General features: G+C 39.5%; 1 protein-coding gene across 1 annotated transcript in view; it reads left to right on the top strand.

The window, feature by feature from the left end:
• Window positions 1-1745: 1745 nt before the first annotated feature.
• The window catches only part of FYB1 (FYN binding protein 1), a 66136-nt gene continuing 49025 nt past the window's right edge, over window positions 1746-18856 (top strand). The window contains exon 1 of the mRNA XM_065406209.1: window positions 1746-2913. Within this exon, the coding sequence (XP_065262281.1) occupies window positions 1791-2913 (1123 nt within the window). The 5' untranslated portion in view covers window positions 1746-1790. The remainder of the gene's footprint in view (window positions 2914-18856) is intronic.

The following is an 18856-nucleotide window of genomic DNA, read 5'->3' as shown; positions in this document are numbered from 1 at the left end:
ATGTGTGCACATGCATGTCCGTAGTAGTTAGTTTAAATCTGATAGTATCTCTAGTGAATGTGAACTTCCTCCCTTTCCTGCATAAGCAAGAGAGCTGGACAGAGATAACAATGGGGTGCTTTAAGGCTGACGTTTGTCTATCTATATTCTTAAACAACACCCACATTAATTCACTTTCTGTATTATTGAAGTGACTGCACAGTACAGTATACTGTGTGGAATGACTAAATGTTTGATGCCATTAAAAGGATGGGGGAGAAATGCAGAAAAACTAAATCCAGAAATACGTAACTAGAATGATTCAGAAACAGTTCATGTAATTCATTGCAATAACACGGTAGGCAAAAGCAGTGGATAACCCTGATTCAGTGTGTGTTGTGCATGTAAATTAATTTATTATCAGAATTAATCTAACTAGCACAGTGTGAACTCTAAAGGAAACTGCTCTTCTGCCCAGCATTATTGAGGGTCAGAGAACAAACTGCATAACTCTTCTATCTCCTTCTAAAATTCTGAGTTTTGTTCAGCCCTTTGCCTAGGTACGGAAGTTATGCTGTATTATACTGTGCAGTGATATTCCTTTGTTTGCAGACAACTCACACATCACCCCCTCTGCACTTTAACTTTTAGGCTAATAAATGGTGATAACCAAATGCACAGACAAAACAGTTCCCATTTAAAATAATCTGCACATCTGGTAGCATACACCCCCATATTTGCTGTAGCAAGTATGTTTAGGAGAAGTCTCTCAAGAGCCATTCTTTCCAAGGGTATCCTTGATATAGACTTCTCAGAGACTGAATCTTACCCTCAATGCCAGGATCTGGGGTAGGAGATGGGGTGTGAGGGAAGGCAGTTCACTCATTGCTTCCCCTTTTTCCAGAATTACATAGAACCTTCAGTATAGTATGGCCTATGTGTGTCATGCATTTGCTCTCAGTTCACATTTGGGGCTTGATCCTGCAAGGTGCTGAGTAGAGTTGATAAAATAAATAAACAAAACCTGGGCTTTTTAATAATCAGAAATGTTCACCAAAACAAAATGTTTTTGGTGTGCATGGGGGTTTGTTTTGCTTTTTCTTTCTATTTTTTTCCCAAGAAAGTGGGAGAAAAAAAATCCAGTTTTGGGTTTACAGTATTTCAACTCCTCCCCCCCCATTTTGTCCCTCGGTTTCCTCCCCACCTCAGCCCTCCCCCCCTTTTTCAGTGGCAAAATGGAAAAGAAAAAATAGAGGAAGGGGAGGGGAGAAAAAAGGAGGGGGAAGGAAAACTGAAAAAACAAAATCCCAGAGAGTTCCAGTTAACACAAAATAGTTGGCAAAATAACACTATGTATATTATCTGGGCCCCAAACCAGCTTAATTTGACTGATGAGCCTAATTTTTATTTAGCGATATTATTTACAAAATTAAAGAGAGGTTTATGTATAATGTGGCACTTCCAGTTGCTGCAAATAAAAAGAAAAGAAGAACAGAAATTACAGTAACAACACACTAGCTACAGAACCAGTCAGCAAAAGAAATGTCTGAACTGAAAACTTTGAAAAAATGTTTAACCACGGCAAAGATATAACAAAACACTCAACTTCTTTAGCCATACAGGAAGATATGTTACAATATCTCCCCAACCAATCAGTAGTGCTGCAAGCCTCAGACCAGGAAACCCTTTAAAGTACAGTATATGTGAACATTGCAACTAAGACTTCTCACTTGCTGCTCTTTCTTTCTTTCTTTTTTTTTTTTTTTTGTTCTTTCTGGTTGTAGAATGGCAAGGCAGATGTGAAGTCCCTCATGGCGAAATTTAACACTGGTAACAACCCATCAGAGGACGTTCCGGTTAGCAATCAACCCTTCAAAATCCCAGGACAACCTTCATCTTCAGGACTACAGGCAAGGAAAGCTGCACTTGAGAAATTTGCCAGTCCTCCTTCAGGTCCCAGTACCTTTCAGAAGTCTGCATCTCCTAAACCGTCATTTGGAGCAAAACCTTCTATTGAAGATAAACCAGAAAGGGATCCAAAACCTCCCTATCTAAAACATAACCCTGTGGCACACAAGTTCGGGTCTCCGGTTAATGCAGCTAACAGAGAAGCTGATGGAAAAGCTGGAGTCACTAAATATCTGGGTCCTAAAGCCACTGAACTGTCAAAAGAAGAACCCAAGCCTGTGTTTCCAAAACCTCCTGTAAACAAGTTCCTTAGCTCTACTGCCCAGGAGAATGACATAAAGCCGCCAGGACCTAAACCGAATTTTAATTCTGCAGCACAAGAGAGTGAGCCAAAACCAGCATTCCCCAAACTAGCTGGGGTTAAAGAAAAGTTCATTGCTGCATCACAAGAAAATGACCCCAAGCCTCCTTTCTCTAAACCACCCCTTGGGCAAAAACCTTCTCTAAATCCTGATGTCTCCCACCACGAAGATATTTCCAACAGACATGCTTTTCTGACTAAGGGATCTTCAGGATCTCTAGGCCCCAGACCAAAAATACATTCATTTAAATTACCAAAGGAAACAGCAGAAAATAGCAGTAATGGAACCGATTCCCCAGGTGGTCATTTTCCTACTGTGACTCTGAAATCTATTGGTAATCGGAGCACCCCAGGACAGGTTCTAAAAAATGTTGAGGAAAAGACTGAAGATAATAGGTCGGGGGTCGCCAAGAATATTTTCCTCAGTAAAATTAATCAGGAAGATTCTGGTCCAACTCCTTCTAAATTCCGCACGCCAACTGCCAAGCTTGTTGCAGGAGGACCATTGGGCAGCTTCCACCAGAGAGAAGAGGGAGACCAGAATTCTGCAACTCCCAAGCGCAAAGCATTACCTCCATTATTTAAATTGGGCCAGCCTCCCCAAAAGCCCAGCAGACCCCCAACTGTGGACCTGGAAAGATTCCGAAAAAATAGTGCAAGAGACAGTGAGTCCTTTTTTATCTTACTTTATTTATTGATGTACTACTTAATTCATTCAGGGTGAAATTTCCCACGATATTCAGGGATAGCGTAAAGCCTGTGCATCATGCCAATCCAACTTAAGCCTTTCATTTGCAAGTGTTGTCCCCTGCCCAGGACAAAACCTACTGAAAGCAAGAGAAAAATAGTTGCAAAATAAAAATCATTTGATTCTTCCAACTATTACCCAGTGGAGAAGGGGCATCTTCTTTAATTGGTGTATTTGTTTCTGAAAATTGCTTAGATGTGGTTATAACTTGAATCAAATATTTCAAGTATTTCTTCTATGAGGCGTTTATTTTCTGTTTCTTTAAAATGAGGCGTTGATGTAAAATGTCCTTTTTCACAAAGCAATTTCCTGGTGGAGATCGGTAGCTAAATAGCTACATGTATTCGATACACTGTGGTTTGTCATTTTAAATGCCCAAAGGTTTGTGTGGTTACTAAAGGTCAATGTGAGAATCTGAGAGCGCCTTTTTAAAATGTATCTATAAAGATGGGCCTTAAGCAAAACCTCAGAATCCTCATTTAGAGTGTCCTCTAAATTTGGAATTGTTTGAAATTCAGATCCAGATCTGAATCCAAATTTCGCAAACAGCTTCTGGGCTAGATCATCTGCTAGTGTAAATCATTGTGTCACTACTGGCTTCAATGGAGCTATGCTGATTTACATCAGCTAAGGATCTGGCTCACTTTTATATGAAGAAGCAAGAGCCTCTGAACTTTGTGGCAGTTGTAATACCGATCTGAATTTCGAGGCTTGTGATCACCTATACATAAATACTGAGACAGCTTTATACATAGGGCCTCTGCAAACGTGCCTGCAGTATTTGTGAGTACCTGCCTGTCACTGTCTGAAATACAGAGTTGTGTGCATGCAATCATTGGCTTGTGCAAAATAAATAATGTTGGCCCTGGTTGTGCAAGGAGCTCTGCATGGATAGACCCCTTCCCTCTCACTGGTGCAGTTGCAGCACCTGGGAAAGTGCATATAAGTTGCTCTTTTTCTCATACAGTTGCTGGTTTTGCATACCGAAACAGGTGTGCCTGCCATTGCTGCAGATTGGATTTTCTGAGACTCTGGAAAATATGTCACCCACTAAGGCCAAACATTCAAAATATGAGTACCTAAAAGTTAGGCTCCCAAATCCATATTAGATCCCCTAAGCAGAAGTTGTCAGATTTTCAAACATGTTGAACACCCTTAGTTTCCACGGAAGTCACCCAGGTTTGAAACTGTTGGTTTAAGGTATCTTTCTATATAATGACTGTAAGCAGTTTCTCTGAACTAATCCAGTGCATCTCAGTGTTGTCAACTCTCACAATTTATTGCAAACCTTGCAATAATTGGTGTTTCTATTTAAACCAGAGCTCCTGGAGTCAAGTGATTAGGGAGAATCTCAGTTTTCGTTTTTAAAAAAGAAAGTTTCCCTCCCTCCTGGTTGAAGAGAAAAGCTGCAAAACTTGACCCAAGTATACTCTGAGGGCTTAGGAAGATAAATAAAAAAACACCAAAATTATTATCATTATTTTTAATATGACATTTTAATTCAATCTCATTGATCTTTCTGAGCTTGTCTTATGATTTTTTTAATGCTTGTTAGTAATACTGGCACAGTGAGCTTTTGGGTTACGTCACACAGATTAATAATTACAATAATACTTTGAATTTCTCCAGCATTCTTTGGCTGAAAACTTTAACTCATTTCGCAAACAGGTAAAGGTCTGTGTGAGGTGGTTAAACCACTTTTTTGTAAGTCCCTTTTAAACTAATGATTTGCACTGGTGCAGCTACATCAATGTAATTATGCTGGTGCAAAAAGGCCCATTGTAGACACAGTCTACAAGCCCCATTGTCTTTGTTACTTTCATATTTAGAACACTGTATTGCATGCTTGTTTTGCTATTAGTTTTTACGTACTGCTGGATGGACATAAACAAAATGTTATGCCCAGATGAAGATTCTGTAGAGAAAAGAGTTCAGAGTGGTGAGATGAGTCACACTGATGATAAAAGCCATGTTATGAACACGGAGTAGGGGTGCAACATTATATCCAGCTATTAATTCCTTCAGTACTGAGTTAGTGACTGAAGCTTGGCTAATTAAAGTGCACAGTCTTATCAGTAGCTACATTCTGGTTTTCCTGTGTAACTGTATTTTTTAAGTGTTTTCATTAATTCATTGCATGGGCTAAATGTTCATCTGTGTGACAGTGTAACGAACACATTTTAAGTTAGTGACACTATAAACTGTGAAACACACTCACAGAGATAAATCAAAAACAACAGCAGAATTGCTAACCAGTGTTAACAAAAAAATTAGGAATCAGACCACAAAAAGATCAAGGGATTTAAAAAGAATAATAATAAATAGGAGGTTCATCATATTTGTCTCTGTTTTCTGCGCTGTTAGGGTGCTCTCAGGTCATGTTTTCAAGCTTTCCTCTGCAATCACAGGGGCTAGAAATCTAATGTTTAACAAATGATTTGAGCTTTGATCCTGCACTTGGCTCCACGTGGCTGCAAAGGTTCAGCCATGCACAGCAGCTTGCATGATCAGGGACTTCATTTGTAGACTCTTTGGTGAAGAGCCCATGTGATTGTACTAGTCCTGTCAAGTGCCTCAAATATGCTGTAATAATAATAGTAATAAAACTATGTTGAAGCAAAATTATTGGCTTCCAATAGGTACCACTAATATCCTTGTAGGTTGCTCAACATACCTTGTACTTGAGGATGGATGGGTGAGTTCTTAGGTAGCTTAAATTAAAATAACTCCTGGAAAAATTAGTTTTCAAGTAAACAGATCATTCATGTCTGTTGGACTGCTTGGGATAGTAGCTTTGCAACAGTATCATCATTTTTACTTTCTGCATCCCATTGGCACCTTTTTGCTCTGGGGTTTACTTCTGTGATTCTGGGTGCTGAGTAAACAGAGAACAAGCAAACTTGCTGGCAAACCACTGTGGTATTATCCACTAATGCCATTCCCACTTAGAGTGAAATACAGTGCAGTCTATTATCAGTTCAGTCCTAAATCATAGGCACTCTATTGGCTTTCCATATTCAGATGATAATAATAATAACAATAATTATTAGTGAGTGTCCAAAAGTATACAAGGACTTCACAAAAACAAGTAAAAACACGGTCCTTTCCCCCAAACAATTGACAGCCTAAGTCTTCAACCCTGCAATTGATTTCATAGAGGAAGTCCTGCACCTGTGGCTTCATGCGGGTAGAGATGTCCACCCACGTGAATTCAGTTGCAGGATAAGATCCTAAATACCTCAAAGACCTTCCTTTTCTCTACCCTGTGAATGAAGAGCATTTGTGCTTTTAAACGTTAGTTGCAGAACTGAAAGGCAATGGGTATGAATCAGTTGGGAGGGAGGGCATTTTAGGTACCTCTCCTATTTCTCCTTTTAATGTAAAGAAAAATTACTTCACAGAGATGACGTTTTCTGAAGCAAATTACCTGAGAAGAAAAGAGGGATAAAGGGAATGTTACAAAAGTTGGTGTAATCACTGTATTTAACTGCAGGTGGGAATCAATAATGAACAAGCAGCAATAATCATAATCATGTATATTTTTGTTATAGGCCCAGTCAATATTGAGACAGCAATATTAGCAAGAGACAGTCCCTGCCCTGAAGAACTTACGGTCTAAGGGTATGTCTACACATCAACTGGGAGGTGAGATTCCCAGCTCGGGTCGACAGACATGTTATCTCTGCTTGAGCTAACATAATGAAAATAGCAGTGTGGCTGTGGCAGCTCAGGCTAGTCGCCCAAGAACAGTCCCCCCTGACTCCCTGGGTGCACAGTCGGGGGGCTAGCACATACTGTCACCACCCATGCTGTCATGGCACATTGTTTTTTTTAACATGCTAGCTTTAGCAGTGCTAGCATGTGTACATCTACCCAAGCTCGGAATTACACCCCTCAGCTACTGTGTGGACAAACCCTAAATGGATACGACAAAGAGTGGAAAGGGGAGGGGAGGAAGGCACAGAGAGGTGAAGTCCTTTGCCCAAATCACAGATTGGCAGATTAAATAATTAACAATCAAATAAGATAATCAAATAATATGACAATCTTAACTGTCTGATGCGCAGTACATTGGAGCAAAGGGAATGCAGTTCTGATTGATGTGCAAGACAAAACAGTGACTTGCAAAGTTGTAAGGTTTTTTTTTTCATTTTAGTGAATTTAAAATAGGTCACTATTAAAATAGCAACTTTGTTTAAAAAAATAGAACATACTAGAGTTGGTCAAACGTCTTAAAAGCTGATTTGTGAATATTTTTATACATAGAAGCACCAAGTTAGGTGCCCTGTTCTTCTTCAAGTGATTCATTATTTGTGAGTATTCAGATAATGATCAGGTAATTATGAAAATGTGAATCAATTTCATGAACTGAATTCAATGGAACTATGCAATGGTATAAACTTATTCATGTGCATGTATGTTTGCAGGATCAGGACCTAAGGGATTACTGCAGGGAGGGTTTGTTTGCTTGGTTGGTAGGTTTTTGTTTGTTACCTCACTGCTAGAATGGGAAAAGATATATATATATACCAGCATAGGTATAAGTATAACAAAAATATATGGTAAGAAAAAGAAGTTTAACTTGAGACAGAAATATCAGTTTCTAAAACAATTCAAGCTCAAAAAAACAAAAAAACAAAAACAAAACCCATGCATTGTACCAGAGACTAAGCTGCACCATAGTTTTGTTTTTAGTATCTAATGGAAGAGACCACATCTGTCATGCAACATGCCACAAAGTCTTGGCTGAAAGAGTTCTCAGACCAACAGTGCTGTAGCAACAAGTGTTACAGACTGCCTCAATCTTGGTTACCTTGTCATTTCAGATAGATAAAATATCCTGCCATAAATTTTAAAATATTCATGAAATATACATGACTGATTGGGCCAGTTAACACTGGCAGGAATTTGACCTAAGTGATCTGAAGGTCTTTTCCATCTTTAGATTCCATGATTTTATGTACATCATCATCATCATTATTTATGTATTTATTTATTTATTATCCATAAATCTAAAGCGTGGAAGTGAAAATTAAGATTTGAGCTGAAATTTTTGCCTCACAGATGTACTAATAAATCTAATATTTGTCCACATGACTATGTATGTACTGCTGTTACTTCAATCAGCTGAGTTACTTTTGATTTACAGTGGTTTAACTGAAAGAAGAATTTGTCCCTTCGTTATTATGTGTGACTCCTAGTGGAAAGCAAGTTGTGAGCTATGTTAGTGAATGAAAGAGCCCAAAGGCTTCTGCTTTCAAATGTGTATTGGACTATAACATTGTATATCTCTAAGGACCAGGAGAATCAGATTTTAAAGCTCCTGGCAAAAGATGATTCATTTCAAAGTCATGTTATAAAATTACCATGAAAACCATCATAATGTAAAGTGTGCGATGGGATACAGTGTATCTGGTGCAATGGAAAGCTGTAGTTCCTTAAGCAATTAGAATAGAAAGGGGTGGACTTTTTCTCACAGCTATGCCATCACTTAGTTACTTTCTGAGAAAATCTGTCCATATAAAGTTTTCAGTATTACTTGGAGTATTATATACAGTATATATGTATTATATTATATACAGTATATACAGTATTATTGGAGGAGGAGATTGGTCATCTTGAGGTGCCTGAAATCATCAATTTATGATTGCCTGAGTTGGAATTTGGGTGAAGGGTCTCAAACTCATAACTTTTTAGTTCCAAACCTCTCTAACCATGATTATATTGCCACATAAAAGCACAACAACGTTAATGTACCTGGTGCTTAAAATGGAAATATTAAAGTGATGAGGCCTGTGTCTCGGGATAAATTTGTTGGAGAATGAAATCCTGGCAGTACTAGTTAGGGGCATCTCTGATATCAGAACTATCGTGGTCACACAAGTACATTTAGATTCATTCAAGTTAGAGCCAGATTCACAGCTGATGTAAATTGTTGTTAGCTCTGTTGAATTCAGTGGAGCTACACTAACTTACACCATCTGAGGATCTGGTCCCAAATTGGTGTTTGACAGAACCGGATCAATATAATGTCTGTTTCAAGGTTTGTTAGAGATAGTGTTGACTTCTTCCACAATTGCAGCGTAAGTGCTCCGGGCAACTTTCATAAGCCAAATATTTGTGTTGCGGACCAACTAAACTACTACTTTTTCCAAATCCTTTCTGCTTTCTGCTTCATTCCAGAGTAGGAACTCAATTCACGGTGATGATAGATCACATAGTTAAGAGAGCAGCCATATGCTTTCAGTCTGAGAGATTTTTTTTATTTTAGATTAAGGAAGAAAGTCTCCATGAGAGAGGACAGAGTGTGTCTTTGCTTAATATTACTGATGAAATCCTGGCCCCCTGAAGTAAACAGGAGGTTTGCTGTGGAATTCGTGGGTCACCGGTTTTTACCCTGTGTATCCGCTCTGTCTGACTGCTGCCTTTTCAATCAAGGAGATTGCCTAGATGTTTAAAGATTCATGGACAGCCAGCTCTTCCACTTGTGTAAGCTGGCAAAACTCCACTGAAATCAGGAGTGTGACTCCAATTTATACCAGCTGAGGATCTGTCCTGCAGTGCTTAGTAAGCAAAATCATTACAGCTTTGAGATAAAAACACCCAATTAGACAGGGCGATTAGGAAGACAGACAGGAGATTGATATATTTTTAAAACGACTTAACTGCACAGAAAGAATATCTACTGGAAGAAAGGAAATTCCAGTATTTCCCATCAGAAGGTTGTGTAAGATACTGTATGCCACTGTTGTAAATATTTAAGAGGAAGCAAAAATACCACAAAGATTGCTACAATGCAAAAATGTTGCAAATCTGTATTTATACACATGCACTCTACCAATTACGTCCTTTGCTATGTGCTCTGCAATATTTTTTTTGGGGGGGGATGTTTTTTTAAGATGAGAGAGAAAAATTATCCATAAAAATATACTGAAGGGGAGTCCTCGACTGGTGTGAATTGTAACTCCATCAATTGGCAATTCACACCAGCTGAGGATCTTCCCAGGAATATCTCCATACTCTTGTTCTTCCTTTAGTATCAAATATAGGGACACCCTTCCCTTCCATACGAGTTGGTCGTTGAGAAACAAAGCCCAAGATATGGGTTATAAAAATGAGTCCTAAGTTATTACAATATTATTGAGATATGAGGTTACAATTTATGTGTAGGTTTTAGGCCTCAGTCCTGCAGTCCTGGTTACGGAAACTTACATTAAATCAATTTGAATTTTTCCTGAGTTAGGACTTCAGGATTAGACCCAGGACCAAAGCAGATTGTGAAGAACTTCAAAAAGATCTCACAAAACTAAGTGATTGGGCAGCAAAATGGCAAATGAAATTTAATGTGGATAAATGTAAAGTAATGCATATTGGAAAAAATAACCCCAACTATACATACAACATGATGGGGGCTAATTTAGCTACAACGAGTCAGGAAAAAGATCTTGGCGTCATCGTGGATAGTTCTCTAAAGATGTCCACGCAGTGTGCAGAGGCGGTCAAAAAAGCAAACAGGATGTTAGGAATCATTAAAAAGGGGATAGAGAATAAGACTGAGAATATATTATTGCCCTTATATAAATCCATGGTACGCCCACATCTCGAATACTGTGTACAGATGTGGTCTCCTCACCTCAAAAAAGATATTCTAGCACTAGAAAAGGTTCAGAAAAGAGCAACTAAAATGATTAAGGGTTTAGAGAGGGTCCCATATGAGGAAAGATTAAAGAGGCTAGGACTCTTCAGTTTGGAAAAGAGAAGACTAAGGAGGGACATGATAGAGGTATATAAAATCATGAGTGATGTTGAGAAAGTGGATAAGGAAAAGTTATTTACTTATTCCCATAATACAAGAACTAGGGGTCACCAAATGAAATTAATAGGCAGCAGGTTTAAAACAAATAAAAGGAAGTTCTTCTTCACGCAGCGCACAGTCAACTTGTAGAACTCCTTACCTGAGGAGGTTGTGAAGGCTAGGACTATAACAATGTTTAAAAGGGGACTGGATAAATTCATGGTGGCTAAGTCCATAAATGGCTATTAGCCAGGATGGGTAAGAATGGTGTCCCTAGCCTCTGTTCGTCAGAGGATGGAGATGGATGGCAGGAGAGAGATCACATGATCATTGCCTGTTAGGTTCACTCCCTCTGGGGCACCTGGCATTGGCCACTGTCGGTAGACAGATACTGGGCTAGATGGACCTTTGGTCTGACCCAGTACGGCCTTTCTTATGTTCTTATGTTCTTATAAATAGTGTAAATATAGCTGTCAGTGCTGTTCAGCAGAGCTGAACAAATATTATAAAATAAAAATACTACAAGTACCTATTTGAATTTTGAAATGAATTTACTTCACCTGTGTTTGTTTCAGTTGTGTTAGTGCCTCTTTGGTGTTTGTTTTCTATTAATGTTATAGCAAATTAAAGTTAAGCCCATGCTTAAGTATTTTGCTGAGTAGGGCTGGACTTGTATGATGGAGTTTAGCGTGAGTTTTGCTGAATCAGCCCATATGTATACTAACAAATGGAGCCTGTGCTGGCTTTGAGTAGATCAGCACAGATGGTGGGGTTGGGATTGGATTACATTTACATTAGGGACAGTATTGAAAACACTAGTCAGAAAGGGGAAATAATGAAATTATAAGGACCATATGATTTAATTCTGAAAGGCCAGTAAGGATTCACAAAAGGGAGATAAGAGGACACTGTATTAGAGAGAAAACTACAGTAAAACCAAGGGCTTATCAAAAGGCATGTTTTTTCTTTCAGTTTTAAAACTGTACTTATTATTTCCTGGAATCTTTTGGCCTGGGCCCATGGGAAATAACGCTCATCCCACAGCTACCCAAGTTATGTTCAAAATCTAAATCTGCCACCAGTGTCATAAACTACTGCATTATTGGTGCCCTTCCACAAGAAAATAATATGAACGCCATTAATATTAACACAATTTTAAGCCAGTTGATAGAGCGTGAGAAGAATTGAGCGTGCTCAGTTTTTAAACTCTAAGTACATCTTTTTCTGAAAATCTATTTTGTAACCAGTTAAAGCAATAGCCTGTGATGTGAAACCCAAAATCTCACATCAGACCGTGTGCCTATGACAGCAATATTTCTTCTTCTTTCTCCAGCAATGGAAAAATACCACAGACACAAAACTTTTCTTAAGCAAGACTTTGGTTATTAGTACAATTATACCAATATGTGTACTGTACTGTAATGACCTAATTTTCAGCTGGCTTCAAACACGCCTCTAATTCTGTGTTCACAAATGTTGGGCCTGCACTCTTTGCGCATACAAACACACACAAAATTGTGAAAATTTAGCATACAGTGGCTAATATTATCTCAAGCCCCAAAGGAGTGCACAACCCCAATATAGAGCCAGTAGGTAGAAGATATTCAATTTATTCATATAGACAATGCATACATGTTTTCACTGTAATGAATAAAACTTTTTCTTACTGTTTATTATATTAGATAAGACAGTTTGGCCCCAATTGAAGTTAATGTGACTACACTTAAAGTTTGACATTTGCTGAAGCACCTTGAAGAACTGGGGGCTATATTTCTATACACTTTATACTTTTAAAATAGTATTTAATAAACAATCCAATTTATTGCATACATAAAAACCTACACAAGATGTACAAAATTTATATATGAAATTACTATATAACACTAGGGACAGCATGTTCATATTTTGATGCCTAAAGTTAGGAGAATTCCAGTGTATGACACAGCCGTACACCAAGTGAGAAATTATTGCTACTTAGGAAGCATCATTACAGAAAATGGAAGATCGGACACCAAAGTCAGCAGCAGAACAGCAAGAGCAAAGAGACATTCTGGAAGAATAAACATCTGATGAGAAGAGACATAAGTCTGAAAACTAAATTCTGACTTTTAAAAACTTACATTTGGCCTGTGTTAAATTACAGCTGTGAAAAACGGACATTCAAACAATGCATAATAAAGAAATTACAATCCTTCAAAATATGGTGGTATAGACGAATTCTGAACATATCATGGACAGACTGCGTACCCAATTAAAAAGTATTGGAGATGACTGCAACTCAGCAAATGCTAGTCCTAGATCTTAAGAAAGGAAAGTTTCAATTTGCAAGGCACATTTTAAGGGGTTCAATTGGCAATTGTAAGCATATTTACAGGCACTGAAAGGAAAAGTTGATGGCTGAAGAACATGAGGCCAAAAAAAGATCTTATCTAGGCTTCGGGTTGATGAAAAGGGCTATTCCTCTGAAAACAGCTTAGCAGTGGATCATACGGAATGGGCTGCCTAGGTTGCAAATCTCCAGTAATGGAGATACCACATAAAAAGAAGAAAGTTAGGTACCTAAGTAAGTGATTTGTTTAGAGCTGGTGAGCACTTGCAGCTCCTTTTGGGTTCAGGTTAATTTTGAATTCTTTCTTGGCAACTTTTCCAATAAAGAAAAATGTCCTTTCTACTTGAACATCCTCTGTTATGGTGTGGGTCTGATTCTTACGCATCTATCTGGTTGTTCACCTATTTATCTCTCTATGTGCTTTTGTGGCCTGACTCACTGCATTTCCTGAGTATCCCTGAGTATTAACAATACAAATAATTGTATTCTTTTCTTTTCTCTGTAGGAGAACCAGCTTGATTAGTTTATGGCTTTTGTTAATTTTGGTTGGGGGGTGGCTGTATCAGAGTGAATGAGTGGCTTTTGGAGTGTGCAGGTGTCTGCATGCATGTGTGAAGAACTTGTTGAAGGAAAACTAAATTGAAGAAATGAGTTTTGCATTTAGTTCTAAAAGTAATAAAGTCCATGGTCATTCCTGTCTCTTGCAAGAGTTTGTTCCACAGCATATATCCATTTCCTGTGAAAGCTCTGTCTCCCACAGTCACAAGCCTCCCCAATGATTGATCAATCCATTGTTCCAGTGGAATAATCCTTAATCCAAATACAACAGGCAGTCATGCACAAGGGGGAGATGTGATCCTTCAGGTATTTCCAAGCAATCCCATGGAGGTCTTTAAATATCAAGACAGAGACCTTGCACTGGACTCAGAATTCACTGGGGAGCCAGTACAAAGACTGGAGCACTCAGATGATAGATTCACTGTGATCCATACTGCTGAATGGACAGATTACTGCATTTTGTAGAAATTGAAGCTTTTTCAGGCTGTCTAGTTTCATTCTTAGACATGAAACTGTGACTAACCCTGGAGATTGTGAATGCATCAGCGTGGCCTGCTCGGTGTTAAATAAGTTGAGGTGCAAACCTCTGGCGAGTTGCAAATGTAAGTGAAAGTGTTTTGCTGTCATAACTATTTGGCCATCCAATAGCATCAAGGAGTGAAAAAGGACCCAAAGGCTGCTGAGCAACTCAGCAATTTGAGAGCAGATATCCTTCATAGAAAAGGCAATTGCTTAACATATATCTCTTCCTACCAGCATTGTCTCAGTCTTGCCTGGGTTTAGTTTAGGCCTGCTTATCTTCCTGCTGGTCTGTTGTCAGCTAAGCAATGAGAAGCCAGGAAAGCAGGATGACAAAATGGTTTACATTTATAAAGCTGGGAGTGGACTGCGTACTGCTGGCACTTCAGCCTGTGTTGTCTCGCCAGCTCTCTCAGTGGCTCCATATAGATGTTGAATAATGTGGGGGAGAGGATCAGGTCGTGGGAGTGAGTTGGTGCGGTCTCTGGAGGTGGAGGAACACTTGCCCATAAGTACCCTCAGAGGAAGGAACTGAGCATTTCTGGGCATTTCTGTTCATCCCTGCAACAGGAGTATTGCTGATCAGTGGTATCAAATGCCACAGAGAGGTCCTGGAGGAGAGGTCTGGATGTACATCTCTTGTCTATGGTCATGAGGAGGTCTTCCGCCAGGGCAAGAAATGCTGACTTTGTGCCATTCTCTGTCCTGAAGCCTGACTCAGGGGGTCCGTTACACTGGCCACTCACAGGTGGTGGCAGAGACTGTTTTTTGCAAACTGCTCAACTGTCAAATTCAGACAGTAGTTTGCAAGGTCTCTAGCGTCGAGCGACGGTTGCTTTAGTACTGGTTGTCCTACTGTATGTTCTAGGGTGGGCGATAGATTACCATTCTCAGTCTTTATTAGTAGGGGGCCCAGATGCTCTCTTGCCCTCCTGGAAGGGTCAGGTCAGAGCCGCAGGGGTAGCCCTGATTGCTGTCCATGTGTCCATGATTTCTTCTGAGAGTCTCCAGATATTCAGTGTTACTATTATTATTTCTTATTTACACTGGGCCATACGTGTGCCCACAGTTTGCCAGACAAATAATGCTCATTATTTTATTTGTATTGACTGTCCAGCTCAAGGGCATAAAATACAAAAACCCCAGCAAAAAATTACCACAGAAAAGCAGTTCCAAATATAAATAAAAGCTCAGTGCATACATTCTTCTGGCATATTCTGGGGAATGTACATTTACATGGAAATAATAAACAGAAAATCAATTGGGGATAGTTTCTGTCCTCAGTTATGCAGACCAGGCTCCCATGGGGGTTACCTTAAAAGGGCCTGATTTTCAAAATGTGCTGAGAACCCACACTCGGATAATCAGGACCCTTTAAGGTATTGCACATTGGGCACTTAAAAATTTCAACATGAAAAATCACTAGTCACTTTTGAAATCCCTGGTCTTAATTACTAAATAAATGTAACAGCAGCCAAAATAAAATAAAATTAGAAAAGGTTCTATTCTACAATATTATTTTTGTAAGTTGAAAATTTGTAACTATTTCTAGTTTTTGACCAAACCTACATACTGTAAAGTGACACTTTTTGGAACAATGATGCACCTTGTGTGCTGCTCTTGAATGGAAAATATGCAAAGAAGCACCATTTGAATGCAAAGCTGTGTTTCGTGTGGGACTACTTGTCTGAGTGAAGCTTTGCATAGCTCACAAATGGATATAACCCTATAATTAATTTTTAATTAAAATACCTCTTGTCTTCTATAAACGGTTGTTACTATTACATGCCGTATAAAAAGATCTGAATGTTTTAAAAATTGAATGATGGGTGTTTCATCCAAAGCGCCTCCAATTTGCTGATTTGGGAAACAGGAGACACCAAATTGTCATGTTTAGATGAATTTGTGCCCTTTCTAATACATCTTCCCCCCCACACACACACACCCCTTTTCCTTTCCCTGCCCTTTCTGAACTGAATCAATGGTTTATTAATGATTTATTTTAAATTATCAGCATCTTATTAGAATATACATATTCTATGTCTGAATAATTTTAATTAGGATTATTTTTGTTGGCAAAAATGATAGACATAAACCTTTATAGCATGAAAAGTAATTGGCTAATATTTGTAAATACTTCAATATCAGTTATTAAGGATTTCTTTCAAACAATCGGGAGTTTTGTCTGACAGTTTGGCATTAATTAAATCTCTGATACCTCCATAGAAGGGGCCAGATTTCTGCTCTCAGTTGCATCAGTGTAAATTTGAAGCAACTTCACTGTCATCAGTGAGTGCTGCATATCTTTAACACTTCTTAATATCTAGCTGCTTATTTAGATGCCAAAGGGCTTGGTCCTGTAAACACACATTGAATAACTTTATTCACCAGAATAGTCCCATTGAAGTCTGTAGGTTTACTTGGGTTAGTAAACTTACACATGTGCTGAAGATGGTTGGGTTTTGTTTTTATTTTCTTAAGGATCTCAGGCTCTAATTATGGATTTAGGTGCTGAACTTAAATACTTAAGTTTGAGCACATTGCCCTTAAACACTCTGTGTCTCTGTTACCACAGTTCAAAAACAGGAATGGGGATTAATAAATGTTTGTACAGTGTTTTGAAAATTAAGGCATTAAGTAGGAGCCAAATATTTTAATAACTGTGCGTTAGATTGTGTCACCAGTGTGAAGTTCTGCTTAAAAACTGAGGGCCAGATTCTCCAGTTTGCCATGTTTCTTTTGCGACCCTTACACGGCACAAAGTCAACTTAGAGCAGCTGGAGATTTGTATTGGAGAATTCCCTGAGATAGGGGCAATTTCTCTTGCTACAAAGCAGGCAGAGGCAGCTCCATCACCTAACTGGAGTAAAAGGCGGGAGGTAGGGAGGAGTTGCATCAGGGGTTGTGCAGGGTGGGGAGGGATATGGGGGAGAACAGTGTGTCAAAGAAGAAGGGAGGGGAGGGATTGTGCTACACAGTTCTCAATGCAGGATCAAGGCCCTCACATGTAAAATTTCTGCACAGAAAGAAATTTTTTTGAAAAGTCATGAGCATGCAAAAACAGGTGGCCATAACTAAAACTTTTTGTAAACTTCACTTTAGTAGGCATTCCCAGTGTCTGCAATAATTAGCGTCTTTGTGCCTCTATCACAGTAGCATACATTATAGCAGTGTGATACTTATTAAGAAGATTCCAGTTTCAATAATGCTATGAACATAGTTGTTTATTTTGGGCAACTCTAAAATAAGATAAGTGGGAAACCTAGACTAATTGGTCTGTTGCTAAAGTAGCATGCAAGATAGGGAAGCTGAGCTGAGAACAGTTTTCTGCAAAACATAAATAAAGTAGGAAGTGGGTGCTCGGCTGTAACAAGCACTGTTGCAGCTTCTTTGTTTTACAGCCAGAGCTGCAAGCAAGCTCTTTTTAAAACCAATAAACCTCCCCAGGCTCTCAGACAGAAGTGGCTAAATGTGATTGCTTTTGCTTTTTCAAATGTTTCCTACTAAAACTGAAAAATCTCAAGAAATTTGCAAAATTTAATAAAAAATATTTTTAAAAATCTGTGAAAGTATGCACAATTTTAAGACAGCAAATATTTTGTAATGATGATTGAAATTCACAAAATTAGAATCAGTGAGATTGAATGTACTGTCTCTGCCAAAAAAACAAAAAACAGTGAAATGTGTTTCTCCATTGTTGAAAAAAGGAGGTGCATGAACACGGGAAATTCATTCAACTACCACTCATTTTCCAACCAGTATTTCTTTGCTACCTCATCAACAAGTTGGTGACATCCAGCTTCTGTGCATCTGTCTATCTTTTTCTCTTGTTCTCATGACTGTAGTCTCTAGCTCTCTCCATGTATTTCTGGATAATACACTTCTTGTGTGTGGATTTGAGGAAATGAAAGAGTTTGACTGTACAGCATTTGTGTCTCTGGAAGGATCAAAAGTGAGGCTGAAGAAACAGTGGATGGAGACATTTCGCTGTGCACTAGGCATAGACGACTCATGCCTCCCCATACTGGGGGGGCACAATCTAAAGGGGAGGACATGTGACTGCCCCATGTGTCTCCTCTGCCCAGGGACTCCCACCCCGCCCTGTGCCCAGCCTAGGGACACCACGCTCTTCCCACTCCACGTTACCTGTGGAGAGCGGGGACTCTGTCTTTCTCTCCCTGAGCCTCCCTCCTGCACTTCAGCTGCTCTCCCTGACAACTGGACGGAGAGTGGGATGGAGCTACTTCTGCCTGAGAGAGCTGGCTGGGCGGCAGCGGCAGTCCGCTCCCTGCCCGGGTTTGGCTGCCAAGAACAGAGGCCCAGCGAGCCGGAGCCCGCCCTTCTGCCCCGCATGCTTGGCCTCTGTCCCCAGCAGCCAAGCCCAGGCAGGGTGTAGGTCGCTGCTGCCTCCGAGCCAGTCTCTCTCAGGCAGAAACAGTAGAACACGCTGATGGGGAGGGGCAGGGAGAGGAGGACAGAGCCCCTCTTCCTCCCCTCCCCCGGCAGGCCAATCTGGGGAGGGGGCATTTGACCCTGCAACCCCCCCTACGTGTTGCCTCTGCAGTAAAGCTGTTTGAAAATGTTTCCTCTTCTTAAAAAAAATGTAATTTCAAAATACAGTACCTTTTGACCAGCAGTATAAATGGTTGGGGGGGGGGG

This window comes from Emys orbicularis, chromosome 6 (genome assembly GCF_028017835.1).
Source record: "Emys orbicularis isolate rEmyOrb1 chromosome 6, rEmyOrb1.hap1, whole genome shotgun sequence".
Lineage (NCBI taxonomy): Eukaryota > Metazoa > Chordata > Testudines > Emydidae > Emys > Emys orbicularis.
This window is presented reverse-complemented; position numbering and strand designations above follow the sequence as displayed.